Below are 20,586 nucleotides of genomic sequence, written 5' to 3' on the forward strand. Positions count from 1 at the left end.
AGCTGTCAGTGTCTGCTCTCTCTCTCTCTGCATATGTAAAGCATCATTACCGGTCAAGACAGCGGCAGGCTGGGCGGAGGGTCAGACCAGAGCCTGAGGACCAGTGGGTCACCTTGTGGTCAGGCCAACACAAAGGCGAATTCCTCTTTTACTCCCACTGCACTTTGTCTCGGGGAGAAGAATGAATGTTCGCTCATCCACCCATCCATTCCCCCAAGAGCATCACAAAACACCACCACTCACCTCCCACCAGCGTGAGGTGGGTCACGTGACCTGCTTTGGTAACTGAAACGTGGGTGGGTCCCTGTGTTCCCTTCCCCTGCCCTGGCTGCACATTCCAGATAGAAAAGGGCACTGGCCATCAGTCTGCCCCACAGGGGCCGGAACCATGAGGGTCAGGACGAGGGGACAGGACACCAGCCTCTGCTACTGCAGCCCTGGGCCCTGAGTCGTCAGTGCTGAGGCCTAACCAGCCCACCTGCCGATGTGCCCAGCCTTGGGTCGACAGCCGGCAGCTTCTCCCACCCTCCAGAAGCACAGTCATGGGCAGCCTTGGGAACAGGATGCCCTGGTCAGATCGGTCGGGGCCAGGCTGTATACCATCCTCTGCTTGGAGGTTCACAACTTCCATCACTGAGCCTTCCATCATAAAGGCTCTGATAAGTCCCGCAGGAAATGTACCCACTTAACATTCCACTTCCCCCAACCCTATTTCAACAGAGACTCTTCCCTTCATGGAACATTTATAGACACTGCATGTGGAGTTGTATGCCTGAAGCACCAGTGTGGGAACCAGCTCCAGACACGCAGGATGACTGAGCCCAGCCGGTCTCCCCAGGAGCCTGTCTCCCTGGGAGCTTACCATGCAGTGAAAGCATGAAGGCCTGGAGTCGCAAGCCCGCTTAGTGGGGGCGCTGGGCTTTGCACCCCCCACTTCATCCCACGCCCTGGCCCACAGCCCGGGAGATGGGGGGTCTCTGCAGCGCCTCCGCCTGAATGACCTACAAGCAGCCAGGAGCCGAGGCCTGACACCTGCAGGCAAAGGAAAAGATCTGAACCCCAGTCCCTGATGGCCCTCGTGCTCCTGTGGCTTCCCTCATGCAGCTTCTGGACATCGTCCCCCCCACCAGTGTACGCTCTCACAGAGGCACGGCTCCGCCCGCTGCCAGCCCCCCTCTGCTTCATGGGCCCCCAAATCCTCTCCAGGTGCCTGCGAGACCCCCTGTTACTCTGGGGCTGTGCAGGAATGCAGAAGTACAGCATGAGGACCGAGCAGTGTAGGAGGGGAGTGGTCGGTGGTCGGTGCCCCGGCACCAGGACAGGCTCCTCCTAGGCCGTACACAGCCTCGGGGGAGGGGCCGAGCCCGACAGGAGTCAGGTGCCGCTCAGGATGCCTTTGGGCCCAAAAGCCTCTGAACCGAGCTGAGATCAAGCTGTGGGTCACCCTGTCAGGCCAGCACCCAGAGGGTGACCGCCAGGCCAGGCGGGACCCAACCACAGGCCCACCGAGGCTCACGCCGGGGTGTCAGCAGGTCCTCGCTGGGCCCGCGCCAGCCCTGCAGAAGTCCGGGCCAGGGAAGGCAGGGCTGTCAGGCAGACTGGGCTGGGCTGAGAGGGACTGGGGTTCACCCAGGAAGCTTCAGAACTGCCCCTCGCAGAGCGTGGCCACTGCTGGGTGCGGGGCCATAGGGGGAGGTGGAGCTGGAGGGTGGTCCCCATGGAGATGGAGGCCTGCTTTGTGTCCCGCCCTTTGCTCCCACGCATGTGATTTTCGGGTTTCCTGGGGTGTCCATGAGTGAGGACAGGGGTACCCTTGGCCGGCAGAGGGTCCTGACATGTCAGGGTCTGATGCTGGTGGTGGCCTCAGAGACTGAGCTGGTCACCAAGAGGCCAGCTTCTCTGAGGCCTGTTTCCCAACCACTAGGGCCCCCCCCCCCCAGACAGTGCTGGTGTCTGCCCAGCTGCAGCAGGGCATACGGTGACCCGAGACCCTGACAGGAAGGCACCTGCCCGGGAGTGTCCTGGCTTCCCCCCACTCCCATACTTGTCCATGTACCCTAGGTGGAACCTTCCAGGAGCCTCTGCTCCACGTCACCAGGCCGGGTGATCTTGCCCCCAGGACGCCTTCCCTGCTGTTCAGGTCCAAAAACGAGAAGACAGTCCCTTCCGTGGAGCTGGAATGGGCCCCTGGAATCCCCACATTCCCCTTCCGTTACAGGAACAACATGGACAGGGCAGAGTGGGGAGCAGGGGTGTGACATGGGAGTTGGGTGGTGTGGTCAGGTGACAGAGAGGCCTGCACCCCAGTCACTCCTGGTCCTTATAATAATTTTTAATCTGGTGTCCTAGTTAAAAAACAAAGCTAAACTAAGTAAAAGGAGGAGAAGGCAATCAAGACAACGTACTCAAACATGGGGAAAATGATTTCATTGTCGTCATCAGTATTGTCTTCCCTCCACTAAAAAAAGTTTTAATAAACTCTTGTAAATAAATATTCTAAAATATTTAGAAAGATATGCTCATGGATTGAAAGAATTAATATTGTTAAAATAACCATATTAGCCAAGGCAATCTACAGATTTGATGAAACCCCTATCAAAATTCCAATGGCAGGTTTCACAGGAATAGAAAAAACAATCCAAAAATTTATGTGGAACCACAAAGACCATGAATTGCCAAAGCAATCTTGAGAAAGAAGAACAAAGCTAGAGGTGTCACACACCCTGATTTCAAACTATGTTACAGAGCTACTGTAATGAAAACAGTATGGTACTGGCACAAAAACAGACACATAGATCAATGGAACAGAATAGAAAGCACAGAAGTAAACCCACGTATATATGGAAAATTAATTTATGACAAAGGAGCCAATATACAATGGGGAAAGAACAGTCTCTTCAATTAATGGTGTTGGGGAACACTGGACAGCTACATGCCAAAGAATGAAACTGGACCACTATCTTACACCACACACAAAAATTAACTCAAAATGGATTTAAGACTTGAACATAAGACCTGAAACCACAAACTCCTAGAAGAGAACATAGGTGGGAAACTCCTTGACATCGGTCTTGGCAAAAATAAACAAATGAGACTATAATCACACTAACAAATCTTCTGCACTACAAAGGAAACCATCAACAAAATGAAAATGCAATGTACTGAACGGGAGAAAATATTTGAAAATCATATATCTAATAAGGGGTTAATATCCAAAATATATAAAGAATTCATATAGCTCAATAGCAAAACAACAAACAATTTGATACAAAATCTAGGTAAGGAATCTGGATAGATGTTTTTCCAGAGAAGACATACAGATGGCCAACAGGCACATGGAAATGTGCTCAACATCGTTAATCATTAGGGAACTGCAAATCAGGACCACAGTGAGCTACCACCTCACACCTGTCAGAGGGGCTAGTATCAAAATGACAAGAAATAACAAGTGCTGGGGAGGGTGTGGAGAAAAGGGGACCCTCGTGCACAGTTGTGAGAATGTAAACTGGTGCAGCCACCACAGGAAACAGTATGGAGCTTCCTCAAAAAAGAAAAAATAGAACGACCATACGATCCAGCAATTCCATTTCTGGGTATTCATCCAAAAACAAGGAAACACTAATTTAAGAAGATATCTGCACCCCCACGTTCAGCATTATTTACAGTATTCAAGACATGGAAACACCCTAAGTGCCCATGAATGGATGAATGGATAAAGAAAATATGGTGTATGTATACAATGGAATATTACTCAGCCGTAAAAAAGAATGAAATTTTGCCATTTGTGACAACATGGATTGACCTTGAGGGCATTATGCTAAGTGAAACAAGTCAGACAGAGAAAGACAAATACCATATGATCCCACTTACATGTGGAATTAAAAAAAAAAAACACCTGGGACTTCCCTAGTGGTCCAGTGGTTACAACTCTGTGCTCCCAATGCAGGGGGCCCAGGTTCGATTCCTGGTCAGGGAACTAGATCCCGCTGCAACTAAAGATCCCACATGCCACAACTAAAGATCCCACATGCCACAACTAAAGATCCCACCTGCCACAACTAAAGATCCCACATGCCACAACTAAAGATCCCACATGCCACAACTAAGACCCGGTGCAGCCAAATAAATAAATAAATAAATATTTTTTAAAAATCATAGAAACAGAGAAGGTGGTTGCCAGAGGTGAGGACTGAGGGATGGGCGAATGGGTGAAGAGGGTCAAAAGATACAAATTTCCAGTTATAAATAAATTCCCATAGATAGGGATGTAATATACCGGCATGGTGACTATAGTCAATAATACTGTGTCGTTAAAAACAGAAACTATTTTAGAATAGTTTGTATCTACAGAACATTTGTGAAGCTAGGACAGAATTCCCCCAAACCCCACCCAGTCTCCCCTATTATTAACATCTTGCATTAGTGTGATACAATTGTTACAGTTAATGAACCAATGCTGATACAACAGTCACTACACTGATAAGCTGTAGTCTACTAGATGCCCTTGGTTTTCCCCTAATGTCCTTTTTCTGTCCCATTTAGTCATCATGTCTCCTTACGCTCTTCTTGGCTGTGACGGTTTTTCAGATTTTCTCTGCTTTTGATGAGCATGACAGTTTTGAAGAGTCCTGGGCAGGTATTTTGTTCGCTGTTCCTCCCCTGGAATTTTCTGGTATTTTTCTCAAGGGTGGAGGCAGGGTCATGCGTGGGGAGGGAGCCCACAGAGGTGACAGGCCATCCTCATCTCAGTGCCTCCAGGGCAGTACTGTCCACTCCACTCTTGACGTCGACCTTGACCACCTGGCAGAGCTGTGTTTGTCAGGTTTCTCACTGCAAAGTGACCCCCCCGCCTCGCGCTGAGCTTTTTCCAGGAAAGTCAGGATGCCCAGCCCACACCCCAGCAGAGGTGGGGGAGTTATGCCCCCTCCAGGCCCCAGCTGAGCCCCTCCCCCGCACTGCCCCTTGGCCCCTCCCACCGCAGTAAACTCCCCCCAACCCTCACCCAGCACCTTCACCCCCACCCTTGATCTCCCTAAGCCCACTGACCTCCCTCTGCCCACACCTGCCCTCCTGCCCCTCCCTCAAGACCACAGTCCCGCCCCTAAGCCCCCCACCCCCCCACCCCACACTCAGCGCCCCATTACTGAGCCCCCCCTCACCCTCCCCCCCTCCCCAGACTCCCTAACCTCACCCAACAGGGGCGAGCCCCCCCACCCTTCCAGCCAACACCCAGTGGCACTGAGGGCTCCCCCGCCCCTCCCCACTCCCCCGCCCCCGCTCGTCACGTCACCTTCGCACCCCCTTCGCCCAGCGGGCCCAGCACCCCCGGTTCCTGCTGGTTTCTGGAAGGCCCCTTCCCAGGTTCCATGGCCATCTCCTCCCCGGGAACCCTGAGCCTGGAAACCCTGGATGGCTTGGACCCTGACCCAGCCCCGCTGCTGGAAGGGGAGCCGTGTCCCCAGCCCTGTGAAATCAGTGAGGCCCTTTCGCCTTCTCCATAGACCCCTTGCCTTTGAGGGTCGGGTGGGAGAGACCACAGGCTGGGGTCTGGGGGACAGTGGGGCGGCAGGAGCATGGGGGTGGCTGAGGGGTGCACAGCTAGGGAGGACACAGAAGGAGGGAGGGGCCGTGGTGGACCCTGGGCCCTTCGAGGCCCCCTGCCCTCCCATTTGTGGGGAGAAGCGGCCCACCTGCTGCGCCCACCGAGCCCCCTCTCGAGGTTGGTGCTCCCCACTGGTCTTCCTGCCCCTTGACCCTGGGGGTCGAGAGGGGTGAGTGTCATGGTGGGAGGTGGGTAGGGGCCGGGCTGGGTGGTCTGCTCAGTCCCCGTGCTGGGGGTCTGGGGCTCCAAGACGGAGGCTGATGGGACACTTTCTCCCTGTCTGGTGTGCGTCCTGTCTCCTGGTTTGGTGTCCCCACGGCCACTGCTGCAGTCCTGGACCGGGAAGCAGAGCACAGCACGGACATCATCCCGCGCTCCAGCGAGCAGTCATCCCCACCGTCACCCAGGCTCCGCAGAGGTGAGGGCTCATGCAGGTACTGCCTCCATCACTTGGGGTGCTGACCCCAGGCCTGGGCAGAGTCTAGGGTTCCCGGCTTCTGGAATGCTCCCACGTCACTCAGGAGCAGAAGGGCCCCACTCAAAGCCTCCCCCACCCCACCCCACCAGCTCAGATGTTTAACATGTCGCCATGAAAGGCAGAGGGGACAGGGCGGGGGGGGCTGATCCTCTGGTTCCTGTGACGTCAGCAGTCCTTCACCAAGGACTTGTGAGGCTCATCTCTTGAGGTGTCTAAATTAGGAGACAGGCAGAGGAAGGGGCTACTTATTTTCTTTTCCAGATCTTATTGCATATGAAGTCAAGGTTAACCAGCGAGACATAGAAGGTGAGCATCGCACACCTGCCCAGGTGAAGGGACGTCAGCCAGCTGAGGAAAGACTTGCAGCCTCACTCATTGTCCGTCCGTGGAAGAGGGCAGTGTATGCCGCTGGTGCCCAGCTCGTATCCCCTCCACCTGCCCCAAGGACCCTGACACTTCATTTGAAGCGTACACTTCAGTGTCTTTTAGCGTAATCACAGATATGTGTACCCATCACTACAGTCTAATTTTAGGGCATTTTCGTCATCCGCAAAAGAAACTGGTACCCATCAACAGTCCGTCCTCATTCCTCATCCCTCTGCCTCCCCTCTTTCAACCCTAGGCAACCACAAATCTACTTTCTTTCTCTTTGGGTTTGCCCATTCTGGATCCCCTGCATTTACATATGAATTTTAGGATCATCTTAGCAATTTCTAAAAAAAAGGAAAGAAAGAAAGGAAAAGGCCAGCTGGGATTTTGAGAAGGATCTGGTTTCTCAAAACCAGATTTGGGGAAGCTCTCCATATTAACACTGTTTAGTCTTCTGATCTATGAACATGGGATGCCCTCCCATCTGTTTGATCATTAATTTCTTTGAGGACTAGTTTGTGGTTTTCAGTGTACAGGTCTTGCCTTCTTTTTGTTATTGTTAAACTCGTTCCTGAGTCTGTTGCTGTGCCTGACGGCATTGTGACACGTTGCCCTGTGGGTTTTCGCCTCAGACATGTGTATCTGCTGCGGAAGTTTCCGGGTGCACACGCAGCACCCTCTGTTTGAGGGAGGGATGTGCACTCCGTGCAAGGTAAGCAGGGAGCCATGGGGCGGCTTTGTGGAGGCCTTGGAACAGAGGAGGCAGCCTGGTTTTGCCCTCGCCAAGGACAAGTTCCTGGAGTGCCTCTTCTTGTACGACGAGGACGGGTACCTGTCCTACTGCTCCATTTGCTGTGCGGGAGAGACGCTGCTCATCTGCGAGAGCCCCGACTGCACGCGGTGAGGCCAGGGGCCCGGGGGGTCCGGGCAAGGGCTGAAGGACCACTGCCCACAAGCCTGGGAAACTCCCATTCTTCTCAGCTCCGCATCCCAGAGTCCAAAGGGGTTCACCTCCCAAAAGTATGACTTTCTCCAAAGCTTTCCATTTCCAGCTCAAACGTTTCATTTGGTGAATAGCCGTGACCTAGGGGAAGGGTGTGTCGGAAGATCTGTGCTTGTGATTTTTCTTTCTGTTTTTATCGCCAAGACATAGCTGCTCCCTCCGTGGTTAAGTAGGGCAGCGACAGGAAACCCACGCAGCTGGTGTCAGGCGAGGCGTAGTCATTCCCTGCTACCTAACAGCCCGAGCGTTACCCGTGGTCCCCTCCCCTCAGTCGTTCCGGGCGTCCCGGTATTTACTGCTGCGTCGCCCCAAGTCTGCAGCCCCGCCCCGCCCCCGCAGTGGGCGCTCCTGCAGAGATCTTGCCTGGTTTCTCAGGATCTGGAGTTTGGAGGAGGGAGCCAGCTGGCTTAGGGGAGTCTGTGAAATCTGTCACTACCCACAGACCCCCTGCTGTCCTCTGCAGATGGCTGGGTTCCCGGCGCTCTGGGTCCCCAAGAGGGACCCGTCCCCCTTCCCCGGGCTGCAGCCCCTGCCAGCTCCATCTTCTCCCCTGAGCCCGCGTGTGGCCTCCACCCCTCACTCCGGAGCAAGGAGCAGGCTCGCCTCTGCCTGCGGGACCACCGGGGTTTCACCTGGCGGCCAAGGCAGTGGCAGGCCTGTCGCTGTGGTTCTCTGTTTGACTCCAGGTGCTACTGTTTCGAGTGCATCGACAGCCTGGTGGGCCCTGGGACCTCGGGGAAAGTGCAGGCCATGAGCAACTGGGTCTGCTTCCTGTGCCTGCCCTTCCCCCGCAGCGGGCTGCTGCAGAGGAGGAAGAAGTGGCGGGGGTGGCTGAAGGCCTTCTGCGACCGGGAGGCGGTGAGGACACAGCGGGAGCAGGAGCGGGTGCTCGGACTTGGCTCCTTTCCTCTGGTGATGGGCTGCAAAACGCCCGTCCGCTCCCTCTTACACAACGATGTTAAGGGCTTTTAAGCAAATGCGCTTTTCTCATCCCCTCTTTGTCTGCTAGATGCTCTGTCTTCTACAAGTCACTTTATTTTTTTTAAACTTTTTTCTTTTTTTTAAATTAATTAATTGATTTTTGGCTGCGTTGGGTCTTCGTTGCGGTGCGTGGGCTTCTCATTGTGGTGGCTTCTCTTGTTGCGGAGCACAGGCTCTAGGCGCACGGGCTTCAGTAGTTGTGGCACATGGGGTTCAGTAGTTGTGGCTCGCGGGCTCTAGAGCGCAGGCTCAGTAGTTGTGGCGCACGGGCTTATTTGCTCCGCAGCACGTGGGATCTTCCCAGACCGGGGCTCGAACCCGTGCTCCCTGCATTGGCGGGCAGATTCCTAACCACTGTGCCACCAGGGAAGTCCCTCTACAAATCACTTTCGCATGGCAGTTTTGTTTCTTCCAAGCCTGGGAATGAGGCATTTGTAGGACGTAGGAGAGGGGCCCAGCAGAGGTGTGCCTCTAGGTCTAGCAAGTGGGAGCAAACGCCCGGGCAGGCTCTCCTGGTCCAGCCCGGACAGCTGGCACAGACGTGGGTCCTCTCCAGGATCAAGGTCGGGATCCGGGAGCTAGGCAGGAGTTTGGGCTCATCATGGTGGGTTGAGCTCTGTCCCCCAAAGACACATCCACGTCCTAACCCCTGTTACCTGTGAACATAGCCTATTTTGGAAATGGGGTCTCTGCAGACGTAATTTAGTTAAGAATCTTAAGGTAAGGTCATCCTGGATGAGGGTGACATGAAATGCAATGATTGGTGTCATCTAACAGGAAGGAAGGAGACAGAGACGCACAGAGGGAGGGTGGCCACGTGATGGGGAGGGCTGGGTGCTCACCGTGGCGGCCTGGGGTCTCGGGCTCTCTCCCCTGTGGCGCATGGCCAGGCTGGTTCTGGGGAGTCGCCACACACGGCATTGCTGGGCCACCACGGGGGCACATGGTAGCCCCACCACCCAGCGCTCCCTGAAACCAGATGGGAGCAGGTGCCTTTATGGTGCTTTTCGGAGCAAGGTGGCTGCACTCCCCGTAGAGCCTTCTCGCGGTCCGGTGAGCGGCAGAAACGCTCCCTCTCGGTGCAGAAAGGCCCCGTGCTGGCAGACTGCAGGACGAGTTTCTCACTGAAGGGAGAAGGGGTTGATGCCCACAGCTGGTATTACTGCCACTAGAGCCGGAGCACAGCGGGAAGGAGGCACTGCTCCTGCGGCTGCCGCGGGGGACCAGGACGTGTGTCCGCAAGTGTCCCTCAGGGCTGTGCCTGCGCGGGATCCGCCCCGCCCTTCTCACCTCCCCACGCCTCCTCCTCCGGGCAGCCTGCCCTCCCTTACACTCGCCCGCCGCTTCACTCGCTGCCTGCGTTGGGTGCCCACCTGCTCCAGCCCTGGGCAGACCCTTCCCCCTGGGGCTCAGGGTCTCCTGGGACCCCCCTCCCCCGCCCCCAGGCAGTGCCCCTGCCTAGGCCTGGAATCCCATCCACAGTTCGTGGGAGGCCAGGCACTCCCAAGTGCAACCTCCTGGGGGTCAGGTGGCGCTGGGGTGCTTGTTTCATGAATAGATCCATCGGGTCTCTGCTGCCGGGTGCCCTGCGGGGTGGGCGGGTGTTACCCTAGGCCTTCCTGGCTCCTTCATGGCAGGACTCAGGGGCTGGTTCAGGCCTGGCCTGGGAGATGCCTGACACTGGTAGCCTTCAGGGGTGCTGTGTGGCTTGAGGCCCACGTTCAGAGCCCACAGAGGGGACGGAGAGGGGTTGGGTGAATCCCATGGCCGTGGGTATTCAGAATCCCCCAGGTCTGAGACTCTTCCCAAGAAATACAAGGGAAGTGGTTTCTCTCGGGATAGAATTATCTTCCTTCACAGTCAGGAAAATGCCCTCGCACCTGCCTTTCCTTTGCTAGAGATGGCCCAGGCTGGGGGCTTGGTGTGGAGGACAGAAGCCCTCGTCCTGGGCGATGGGTGGGGTCTCACGGAGGCCTGGGGGTCAGTGCAGTCAGGGTGGGGCCAGCCGCCTCGGCCGGTGTGTCCTCATTCATCAGGGGAAAAGCCTCTGCAGAGCCAGAAAGAATTTTTCTTGTCACTCATGGGCTGTACGACCAAGCAGTCATCAGAACATCCTTTTTTTTAAAAAAAATAAATAGGAGAGTCCCCTTGAGATGTACAAAACTGTGCCCGTGTGGAAGAGAGAGCCCATCCGGGTGCTGTCCCTTTTTGGGGACATCAAGAAAGGTGGGTGCAGTGATGTCTGAGGACTGACAATGGAAGATGGGTCTGCCTGGAGCGAGACCCACGGGGGACCGGGGGAGTGGGCGGTGGGCGGGGTCGAAATGTCCCCTATGATGCACTTGCTACATGTTTGAGGCTGGGGACCTGAGGGTCATTTTCAGGAGGGGAGGGTTGAGGAGCACCTGGGGCTCCTTCCTTCAGCAGGGACGCCTTGGAAAGAAAGTTCACGTAGCAAGACGGTGGGTGTGAAACGCCGTAGTGGGGGCCATGGGGCCCAGGCTCTCTGCCTAGACAGCCCTGCCCACGGCCACCAAACCTCAGACACCTCCACACACCTGGCCGCCGTATAGGGCCGCCCCACCCCTCGCAGGGCTCCCTGCACCCTCCCTCTCTACCCGAATCTCCCAGGTTGCGCAGACTGGTCACGTGCTGCATTCCAGCCTTCCTGGGTGTCCTGCCCCTCTGTACCCTGAGCAGACCCCACCTGCTGGTGCCTTTGGAAATCCTATGGGTTCTCCTGGGCCCGGCAGCTGTAAGAAGAATCCGTGAAAATACTCCTTGTCTCTGGCCAAATGGAATGGGGGGGGCGTCCACCCCACTTCTGGCGCTACGCCCCGTGTCTTGTGTAGTGCGGTCACAGCGGCCTCATGCACACCCGTGTCAGGGACCTGGGGGCTGAGACGCACAGAGTGGGCACGGCTTTCCCCTGAAGGAAGCCCGTGGCCGCCCAGCCTTCAAGTCCCTGCCCGGACGATGCATCCTTAGTTCAATTTGTTAAGATTCTTTCTGGGCTAGTTGTCCCATGCCCAGGCTGCAGACTCCCCCTGCAACCCAGCCGTGTCACACGGCCTGAGCAGGTGACATCAGCGTGGACGGCCACCACCCAGTGGATTCCTAACCCAGAGAGTGGCGCTGCAGCCAGGAGGGCCTGGCTGTGCAACAAATTGCTTGACTTTCTGTAATCAGTTCTCAGTGCAGTTTGCTGGCTCCCCCCTGTCATGCGGTGGAAAAGATAAAGTCTGCTTGCTAACGGCAGCCCTTTAGTTCCACATGGGGTCAAAAACCAGCGTCAGCCCTGTGTGTCCCCTTTGCTCCCCACCCAGAGCTGATGAGTTTGGGCTTTTTGGAACATGGTTCCGAGCCGGGGAAACTGAAGCATTTGGATGATGTCACCAACGTAGTGAGGAGGGACGTAAGTACTGCTGTGCTCCTCCAGGCACCAAGGGGTGAGAGCAGACGGGGGGAGGGGGTGCGTCGGGGGAGGGGGTGCGACGGGGTGGGGGAGGTGCAGCCCGGATGCTCTGTCCCCAGCAGGGCCCACCTGGGGGGGTGTTGGCCCCCCACGGCGGGAGAGCTGAGAAAGGCATGTCCGTAGCCCCCCGCTGCCCACCGCCCAGAGGAGAACCGTTGGCCAAAGCTCCCGCCCGGTTTGTTGAAACCCAAGGGGCCTATCCCACCACCTGTGACGGTGCCGCCTAGGGAGGGGGTCTCCCCCTCCTAAAATAAAGTGCTGAGTCTTGAACACAACCACCACGGACTGTTTGAAAACACTCTCCGAGCGCTGTCATGAAACGTCTGGCTCCCTCGAAGGCTATTTCCCGCTGTCCTGGACGGAGGCCTTGGAGGAAGGGCCTAAAAATGACTCAGCAGCTGGGCCGCGAGCCGCCGCGGATGGGAAAGGGGTGGGACGCCACCTCTGTGGCCTCAGGGAAGGAAGATCTGGTCCATCACCCGCTCGCCCACACAGCCTCTCACAGGAGAATTAAAGCCCGTCATCCCCAGAGCCCGACAACCACAGGCACGGGGTCAGAGGGGCCGGAACACTGGCCACAGAAGGTGGCAACAAGGAAGCAGCCAATGTGGGGGGACCCAGTTCACCCCCCGGGTGCCGGCAGGGCCTCTCAGCTCTGCTCCCCGTCTGGCCGGGGGGCCGTGTCCCAGGGGCCAGCCCTCCTCCCTGGCTGAGACAGGAGACGCCCCCCTCCTCCATCCCCCTGGGGTCTGCCCTGCCCCGAAGCCCAGGACAGCTCTCTTCTTGCCCCTCCGGCCCCTTCGGACGTCCCACCAGGAAGCATTTCTGGAGCCTGCGCCCACCCGCACACTCGTCCCAGGCCCCCCAGGGCGGGGTCCTCCCTGCCAGGGCAGGACGGTCAAGTCGGGACTGGAGAGTGACACGAGCCCTCCCCACGTAGCAGAGCTGCAGGAACAGATCCGACGTGGGGGGGCTCTCGCTGGCGCGGCCAAGGGTCTAGACACCCCCTCCCGCAATGAGCTTTCGCGTCTCCGGGGTGACAGTGGCTCACGTGTGCCGTCATCACCCGGTTCCCCGACGACCAGTCCTGGCTTCACTCCTTTTTCACGAGGCCTGTAACATGGGCTTTCCCACCGTGCAGCCCACCCTAGAGGTGGGGGCGTCTGGCTTCCACGTCTGCACAGCCACACCTGGCCGCGGGTTTCGGGGGATTTCAAGTGCACACTGGCGGGTTCTCGGGGACAGCGGGGTGTTCCCTCTAAGACCTTGCTTCCTTCCCAACCTTTCCTGGGGTCATTTCAGCAGCCACCTTCGTGTAGAGTGTTGGGATGCGGGTCCCGGGCCCCCAGCCCACGCTCACCTCCTCTAGCCCCCTTGCCCCTTCCCTGTCCAGACCCCCTGCTGTACTTGCGCTGGTCAGCAGGCTTCACTGGAGCTGAAGCCACCAGGAGCGCGCCTGGGTCAGGGTCAGAGCTGACTGTGACAAGGCGCGTGAGGCCGGGGGCACGTGAGGCCGGGGGCATGTGAGGCCAGAGGCACGTGAGGCCGGGGGCACGTGAGGCCGGGGGCACGTGAGGCCGGAGGCTAACGTCGGGTGTCGGCTTCTGTTAAGTGACTTGGGGAGGGTCCAGGGAAGCCACGTCTGCTCTGGACGGGCTGCTGTCAGAAAGCCAGGGATCCAGTATTTGGGTCTTTCAATTGTTTTTCAAGAAGAGTGACACGGGCTAGAGTCTCTAACTGGGTCCCTCCGTCACCTGGGCCCCTGATGGGGGAAGGGAATCCTCCGCGTCTCAGCTCAGGGGGGATTGTAGGGGCCTGGACAGGGCTGGGGGGCGGGGGAGGTGCAGCAGGGGCGCTCACGCTCGCCAGGGAAGGCTACCTGCTACCCAGTGACCCATCAGGGCTTCCACCTGTATTTCCCAGCAACACACAGAATCCGCATGAATCCTTGGGGGCCCCGTGTCACTCTCCCTGGAGGGTCTGTGCCCGGCACAAAGGAATCACCGCACTCGGGTTCCCAGGGCTCTGCTGAGGGCCGGCCTCCCTGAGACGATAGAGAAAGCAGGGCTCCTTGCACCCCCGGAACCAAGGGGCGGGTCTGACCCGGTGGGTTTCACCGCCCCCCGACCCCTTCCATGAGGGTCAGCCTGAACCACACGGTCAGAGAGGAAAGGTGCCCGGCCCCGGGGGAGCTCTCTGCCCTCCTGAGCCGCGCTCTCCTGCAGGTGGAAGCATGGGGCCCCTTCGACCTCGCCTACGGCTCTACGCCCCCGCGGGGCCACGCCTGCAGCCAGCCCCCAGGTAAGAGGCCTGGCCATCTGCTCAGACTCCAGAGCCTCTTGTCCGCCACGCCCTCCTACGCATCCCAGCCCTCCTCAGGGAGGGCAGGAATTGCAAACCGTCTGCATTCTTAAACAGTCAGCTTTACTGGGGTATCAGAGACATAGGTCAATTGTCCGTATTCAGTGAGTACAGCGTGGTGGGTTTTGAAGTGAGTGCCCTGTGAGCCATCACCGCAGCCAGGACAGCGAGTGGGTCCGTCACCCCAGGGCGGCCTGGCGCCCTTCCCACCCTGTCCGCAGGGCTGTGTGTCCCTGTGGGGTGTCGCCCAGCCTCCCGCACCTGTGCCCTGGAGGCTGCAGCTGCCGGAGCAGGCGGCCCCGCCCCACCAGAGCCCCGCCCTTGCGTCCCGGGTCCCTCCAGGCAGAGCCCAGACCCACCCGATTGCTCCCCACCCCAGCGTGGTACCTGTTCCAGTTCCACCGAATCCTGCGGTACGCGAGGCCGCGGCCAGGCAGCCCCCAGCCCTTCTTCTGGATGTTCGTGGACAACCTGGTGCTGACCCAGGACGACCGCGTCGTGGCCACTCGCTTTCTGGAGGTGGGTGCGGGCCGCGGCCTCCCCGAGGGACACCTGGGGCTCCTGGGGGGCACCGCTTAGGTCCCGGTCCCGAGGCCTGGGTTTTCAGAGTTCACAGGGCCCACGAGGGCCGTCTCACCACCGAGGTCCCAACAGCGCCTTTGCACCGCCCTGGATTTAGGATCCCGCCACCTCGGGTCACGTCCTTCTCCTCCCCGCCACCCCACCTGGGCGCACGCACACTCACACGTGCACACGCATCGCACTCGCACACCGCAATGCTCAGTGCACCGGTCAGTGTCACACACACACTCACACCCATCCTGGGGCACCGACAGCCTGGCTGTTTCTGTCCTCAGGCCCAAGTCCTGACCATTAGAGCCGTCACTTTTGGACTCAGTGACCGGTTTGTCCAGGGCTGACCTGGCCCGGCCCTCCCAGCAGACCCACACACAGGGCAGCCCCAGGCCAGGCCCGGGGTCCCCGCAGTGAAAGTCTCCTGGCTTCCCCACCCCTGCTGTCCCCACTGCACTTGTCTTCGGTCCTTGGCCACCTCCAGGACGTCTTCACAAACCTACACGTCTGCCCGCCCCGCTGCCCTGCGTCGGGCTTTTTTCACTTAACCGTGACCTTGGAAATCGTTCTGTTGGAAAAGTACCTTTCTCACTCTTTGTTTTGACGTATGTGTTTTGTTTTCTGCAGTTTTATTTTGTATGGATGTGAAAAATGCCTTTAACCCGTTCCCGGGAACAGAGAGTTGGGCTGTTTCCAATCTCTTGCTCTTACAAACAATGCTATGAGGAGGGGGCATGAGTGGGGACATCTGCGGGGTGGATTCCGGAAGTGAGACCGCGGGGTCCATGTGCCGTTTTCAGGGATGCTGCCACTGCCCCGGGAGGGTGTCCGCGCAGACCCCCACCCCCCTGGTGGCCAAGCTGCCGCTCCCCTCACCTGCCCACGGGGTGTCCCCAGCTCTCTGCGTTCCCTCGCCTTGGCTCCCAAATGTCCTGTCTTCTTCCCTCCTATGCAGTTGGGATTTTCCATTTTGTATCTCACTGGTTTTGTATCTTTCTTACTGGTTTGATTCAAGAAACTATTGATCTCGTCTCTACATTAATTTAGCTTCTGCTGCCTTCTTGGATGACTTCGTGGATGAAAGTGGTTTATAGTTGGTTCACTTAGACTCTCTGGGTATCTGAGCAGATTATCTGCAGGTCATGATAGTTTTTCTTTCTAATTTTGTACCTAAGACACGTCTCTCTTGTCTCACATTGAACCACAGTAGTGATGGGACATGCCTGCCTGGGTCCTGAGTTGCACGTACATGTGTCCAGTGTTTCTCTACTAAGCTGATGCTGGCTTTGAGGTTGATACATTTCACTATGTTAAGGAAATTTCCAGAAGTTTCCCTTGATTTCCATTTTTTGAGCCATTCTATCAAGAATAAGTGTTGGATTCTGTCAAATGTTCTTTTTTACGTCTATGGAGAGAATTAAGTTCCTTCTTTAGATCTATTAATAGGATATAATATACTAATAGATTTCATAATAGTGATCTGTCTTTGCATTCCTGGAAAATACCCACTTGGTCGTGGGGTGTGGCTGTTCTGACAGATTGCTGAAATCCAGTGAACTGCATTTCCCATAGGATTTGTTGCTTTGAGACAAAGCAGACGAGACAGGTGGGTGTGTGAGGCTGTCTTGTTTTGTGCTATTTTTATTGGGTTGGGATGTCAGTGTTAAGTTTGCTTCATAAAAGTATTTTCAAATTCGACAGACTTTTCCTGTGCAATTGCCGGGACTGGTTGTTGTTGCCATTGTTTTAAAATGGGAGCAACTCTTCTGTGGGAACTCATCTGTTAAGATTTTCAATCTTTCCTGAGATCAATTTGGTAAGTTATGTTTTCCCGGAGTGTCACCCATTTAATTAAAGTTTAAACATCACTTTCATAGGGTCGAGCAAAGTGGCCTCCCGATTCTCCTACTTTCTTCCGCATCCGTGGTTATTCCTCCTTTTTGGGAAGCCCGGAATTTTTAAATACTGACATGTCACCCCATATCAGTGGTCACGAGGCTTGCAAGGTGACCTGTTTACTGAAAATCTATGACTAGTAACCGCGAGTCCAGACCAAAAGCACAGGCTCCCAACCTGGGCGCCAGCCGTCCGCAGACTCGGAGGACAGCAAGGATGCTGACTCTTGGTCGTTTTGTGAGCACATTGGGTAGATCGGAATTGGTCCCAGATCAGAAGCAGGCAAAAAAGAGACCTTCCCACGTGTCCTGTCACTGCCCCCATCTTGCTGTGGAACCACATGCCTGCCGATGGCAGGCAGTAGCTAGACGTGTCCAATGCAGGACTGTCTCTTTCTGCCCTGCTCCCGATGGTACATCCACGTGTGAACTCTCCTCCCGGCCAGGTGTCTGGACACGGGAGGAGACTGATGTGTCCAGGGATGGTCAGACTTGGGAACGGTCCACGTGGGCCTTTCTGCACGCCCCACCACTCCAAGTCCGGAGAGGTAAAGTTCAGGCCACCTGGTTGGGTGTCGGGGACCGGATGACCTCCCTCCTGCCACGACTCCCCCCCAGCCCCTCCTTCCCTGACCTTCCGGTGCTTTCTACGGAGACTGCGGCCCCAGGATCCGGCCACGCCCTTGGCTCCTGTGGGCATCGTGAAGCATCGGCCCTTGAGGAAACACTGCTGTCTGCCCGCAGAGCCTCTTATCTGCCTGACATGACATATCTCGTGGCTCAAAGAGCAAGGACTTCTTTGACCTTCACGGGAATCCACCTCTGCCATGCAGCAGGCGGGGAGTCCCTGGGCCAGGTGACCTGTGGGAGTGAAAATAACCTACCAGTTAAAAGGTCTAAAATAATATCTCGGCTTTTTTCCTTATAAGGTGATTTATAAGGAAAAAGATGTGACATGTAAGCAATGTCGACTGGGAGACATAATCGGTCTGGGAGGCCCGGGACACTGTTCTGGGCTCAGGTGTCGTGCCCACTGTGGGTCTCCCAGTTCATAGTTGGCGTTTTTACCCCTCAGACTGAGCCGGTGACCATCCAGGACGTCCGTGGCTGTACCATCCGGAACGCCGTGAACGTGTGGAGCAACGTCCCCGCCGTGAAGAGGTATTTCCTGTGCATTTGTGTCCCTGGAAACTCGGAGGGACACAGGCTGCTTCGGGTTCACCAGGGAAACAAGTCTGAGAGTGCAAGAGAGCAGAGGGTTTTCTACACAGAGCCGTGCCCAGGGCAGCCTCTGTGCCCAGGTCAGGGGCCGCCCCACAAGTTCTGGACAAGCTCAAGGTCAGCGGTGCCCCCTTTCCACTTCGGGGACCTTCTCCCCGCTTCTGCACTGGTACCTCTGAGCGTCTCACCTCCGGACGAACCCCCGGACGGGAGCCACGCGGCACATGTGTCCTGGTCCTGGTCCCCACTCCCCAGGCTCCAGGCACGTGCCTCACCCTGCACAGCCCCACGCTCACAAGCACACACCTGCTGTCTCACAGGCTCGCACTCGTCACACACAGAGCACACACTCACACAAGCTCACATCCTCACGGGCGCCCCACTGTGTGCGTTTGGGCCACACTGAGCTTCTTTCAGCCCCTCAAACAGGCCTGCCTTGGGCTTGCACACACACACAGACACGCACACACACACGTGCACACACACGCATTCATGCACACACAGACGGGCACACACACGCACACACGGCCTTCGGTGCTCCTGGAACATTCTCAGGACTGGCGATTCTCACGCACGTCCCCTCGCCAGCCCTGCAAACCCACAGCCCTGGTCCGGCCACCCCGCCGCTTCAGGCAGCCTTTCTGCTGCCAGGACCCTGCCCTCCTCCACTGTCCCCGCCACACACAGCCCCCCGAGCCCTGAGGAGAAGGCCGTCTCCTCCTCCAAGCCCCGTGCATCTGGCCTTCGTCCTTGCCTGCACCTTCCAGGACAGTAAGTCATGGGTGCTCCCCCGGCAGTGCCTGGAAACTTCTTTTCACCACCTCCCAGTGCCAGGTTTCGCCCCGCTCACGCTGTGGCGCCCACCAGGCCCCCAGCCAGGACTGGGGCGGGGACGTGGGGAGCCAGGTGGAGCAGGTTCCGAAACATTATCTCTTCGGAAGACCTGAGGGTCACCCCACCTCCTCCACGGCGTCTCCCCACTTCTCTCCCCTGGAGGTGGTGACGGGGCCTGGGCCCCAGGAACGCAGGAGGTGCTTCCCTTCAGGTTCTCACTGTCTCAGTCGTGAGGGAGACCCCCTCCCTGGAAGTAGGGACCGTTCTGCTGGGTTGATGGGCAGCTGCCTTCAGACAGCACCGGCCTCCCTTGGACAGTGGAGCTGCCCCAAGGAGGTGGGCAGGGAGAGCACCAAGAGGGGCACGGTGTGTTTCTGGCACCTTGTCCGTGGCCTTCACCCCCGACAAAAACTGAGCCGAGAAATGTCCCCCGAGTCCAGCGAGGTGCCAGGCGCCACGTCCGCGAGACTTGAGTCCCCAGGGTTGCATCACGTGACGAGCGGGGTCCCTGCTGCATGGCCCTCCGGCACAGGCAGCCCGGGGCCCACAGGCGGCCGTGCTCAGCTCGGGTGCAGCAGAACCCTTGGAAGGGCCAGGGAACACCGCTTGGCCAGCCTTGCCCACGAGTCCCGCCCTCCCTTCTTTGTGGGTCTGCTCCGCGGTGGCCTCTCCACCCTGAAAGTGAGACCTGCTGAGCTGGGCCAGTGGGCTGCCCTTGGGGACCCTCTGTGCACCCGTCTCGGGTGACAGGCCCCTCACCAGGAGGGGTGTGGGAGCCATCGTCCCCTACTGCCCACGACATGCTTGTCATCCCACCACGTGGTGAAAACCTCACAGAAGGCAGGTGGGGTCTTTCTCTCAGAGACCTCGGGTAACCTAGCGAGACGGGCACCCCCCAGCTTTCTCCCAGGAGCCCTTGGGTGGGTACCAAGCCCCCGCTCTCCTTCACAGCAGGCATTCAGCTCTGGATCCCCAGGAGGAATTATCCCTGCTGGCTTGGGACAGGCAGAGAGCAAAGCCCCCCACCCAGGGCCCAGCCACGCTGGTGAAGAACTGTTTTCTCCCCCTGAGAGAATATTTCAAGTATTTTTCAACAGAACTCACTTCCTCTTTATAAATGAGTCATTATACCGTGAAAAAAAAAAAAAAAGAGAGAGACTTTTCCTAGAACAAAGACAACTTTCCTTACATTGTTTCTTTTTTCCTTTTCAAATTATTATTTTATTTGCTTAACTTTGGATTTCCCGAGATTGCTACAGGCCCACCATCCCTTTGGGTCTGGAGAGACAGGGCCCCGCTCCCACCATGACCTTTGGTGGGAGGGGGCGAAGCCTCGGGTCTAACGGTGGACGAGACCCTGACATGACCGTGCACGTTGGGCTGCTGGAAATGTTGCTTTGTGCCAGTTGGGAAGTTAAAATATATTTATTATGATCGTTGTGGGTCATTCTTTGGTGTTTTTGTGTATCAGCACCGCCTTTATTTTATCCTGTAGGACACAGGAAAGTATGTAGAAAGACGAGCAGGACACAGGGTTATAGCCGCGCGCTGCACCTGTGCTATTTGTACCCGTAGCCGATGCCGTCATGGCTGCCATGCACCTTGATGGTTAAAATCACCCACCCTGATTAGAGCCACAGGAAACATCCCAAACTTTGCAAAGTGTAGATACCCACTCGGTCAGCCAAGTAGGACAGGCTGAACAGAGGGCATGGAGGCCAAGGCCAGGTCCACTCGTGAAGCAACCTTTGGTCCTCCTTAACCCAGACGGCCTTGCTTGCAGAAGGCGGGGTC

General features: G+C 57.1%; 1 protein-coding gene across 1 annotated transcript; it reads left to right on the forward strand.

The window, feature by feature from the left end:
- The first annotated feature begins 388 nt into the window (after positions 1-388).
- Positions 389-19,909, forward strand: DNMT3L (DNA methyltransferase 3 like). The gene is made up of 15 exons (XM_060009742.1): positions 389-394; positions 1,941-1,978; positions 2,141-2,239; positions 5,177-5,475; positions 5,934-6,020; positions 6,342-6,386; positions 7,082-7,161; positions 7,237-7,349; positions 8,139-8,310; positions 10,572-10,659; positions 11,760-11,848; positions 14,134-14,209; positions 14,649-14,788; positions 17,813-17,898; positions 19,744-19,909. Exons 1-15 carry the CDS (start codon positions 389-391, stop codon positions 19,907-19,909), a joined length of 1,584 nt encoding a protein of 527 aa, XP_059865725.1.
- Positions 19,910-20,586: the final 677 nt, after the last annotated feature.

This window comes from Delphinus delphis, chromosome 4 (genome assembly GCF_949987515.2).
Source record: "Delphinus delphis chromosome 4, mDelDel1.2, whole genome shotgun sequence".
Lineage (NCBI taxonomy): Eukaryota > Metazoa > Chordata > Mammalia > Artiodactyla > Delphinidae > Delphinus > Delphinus delphis.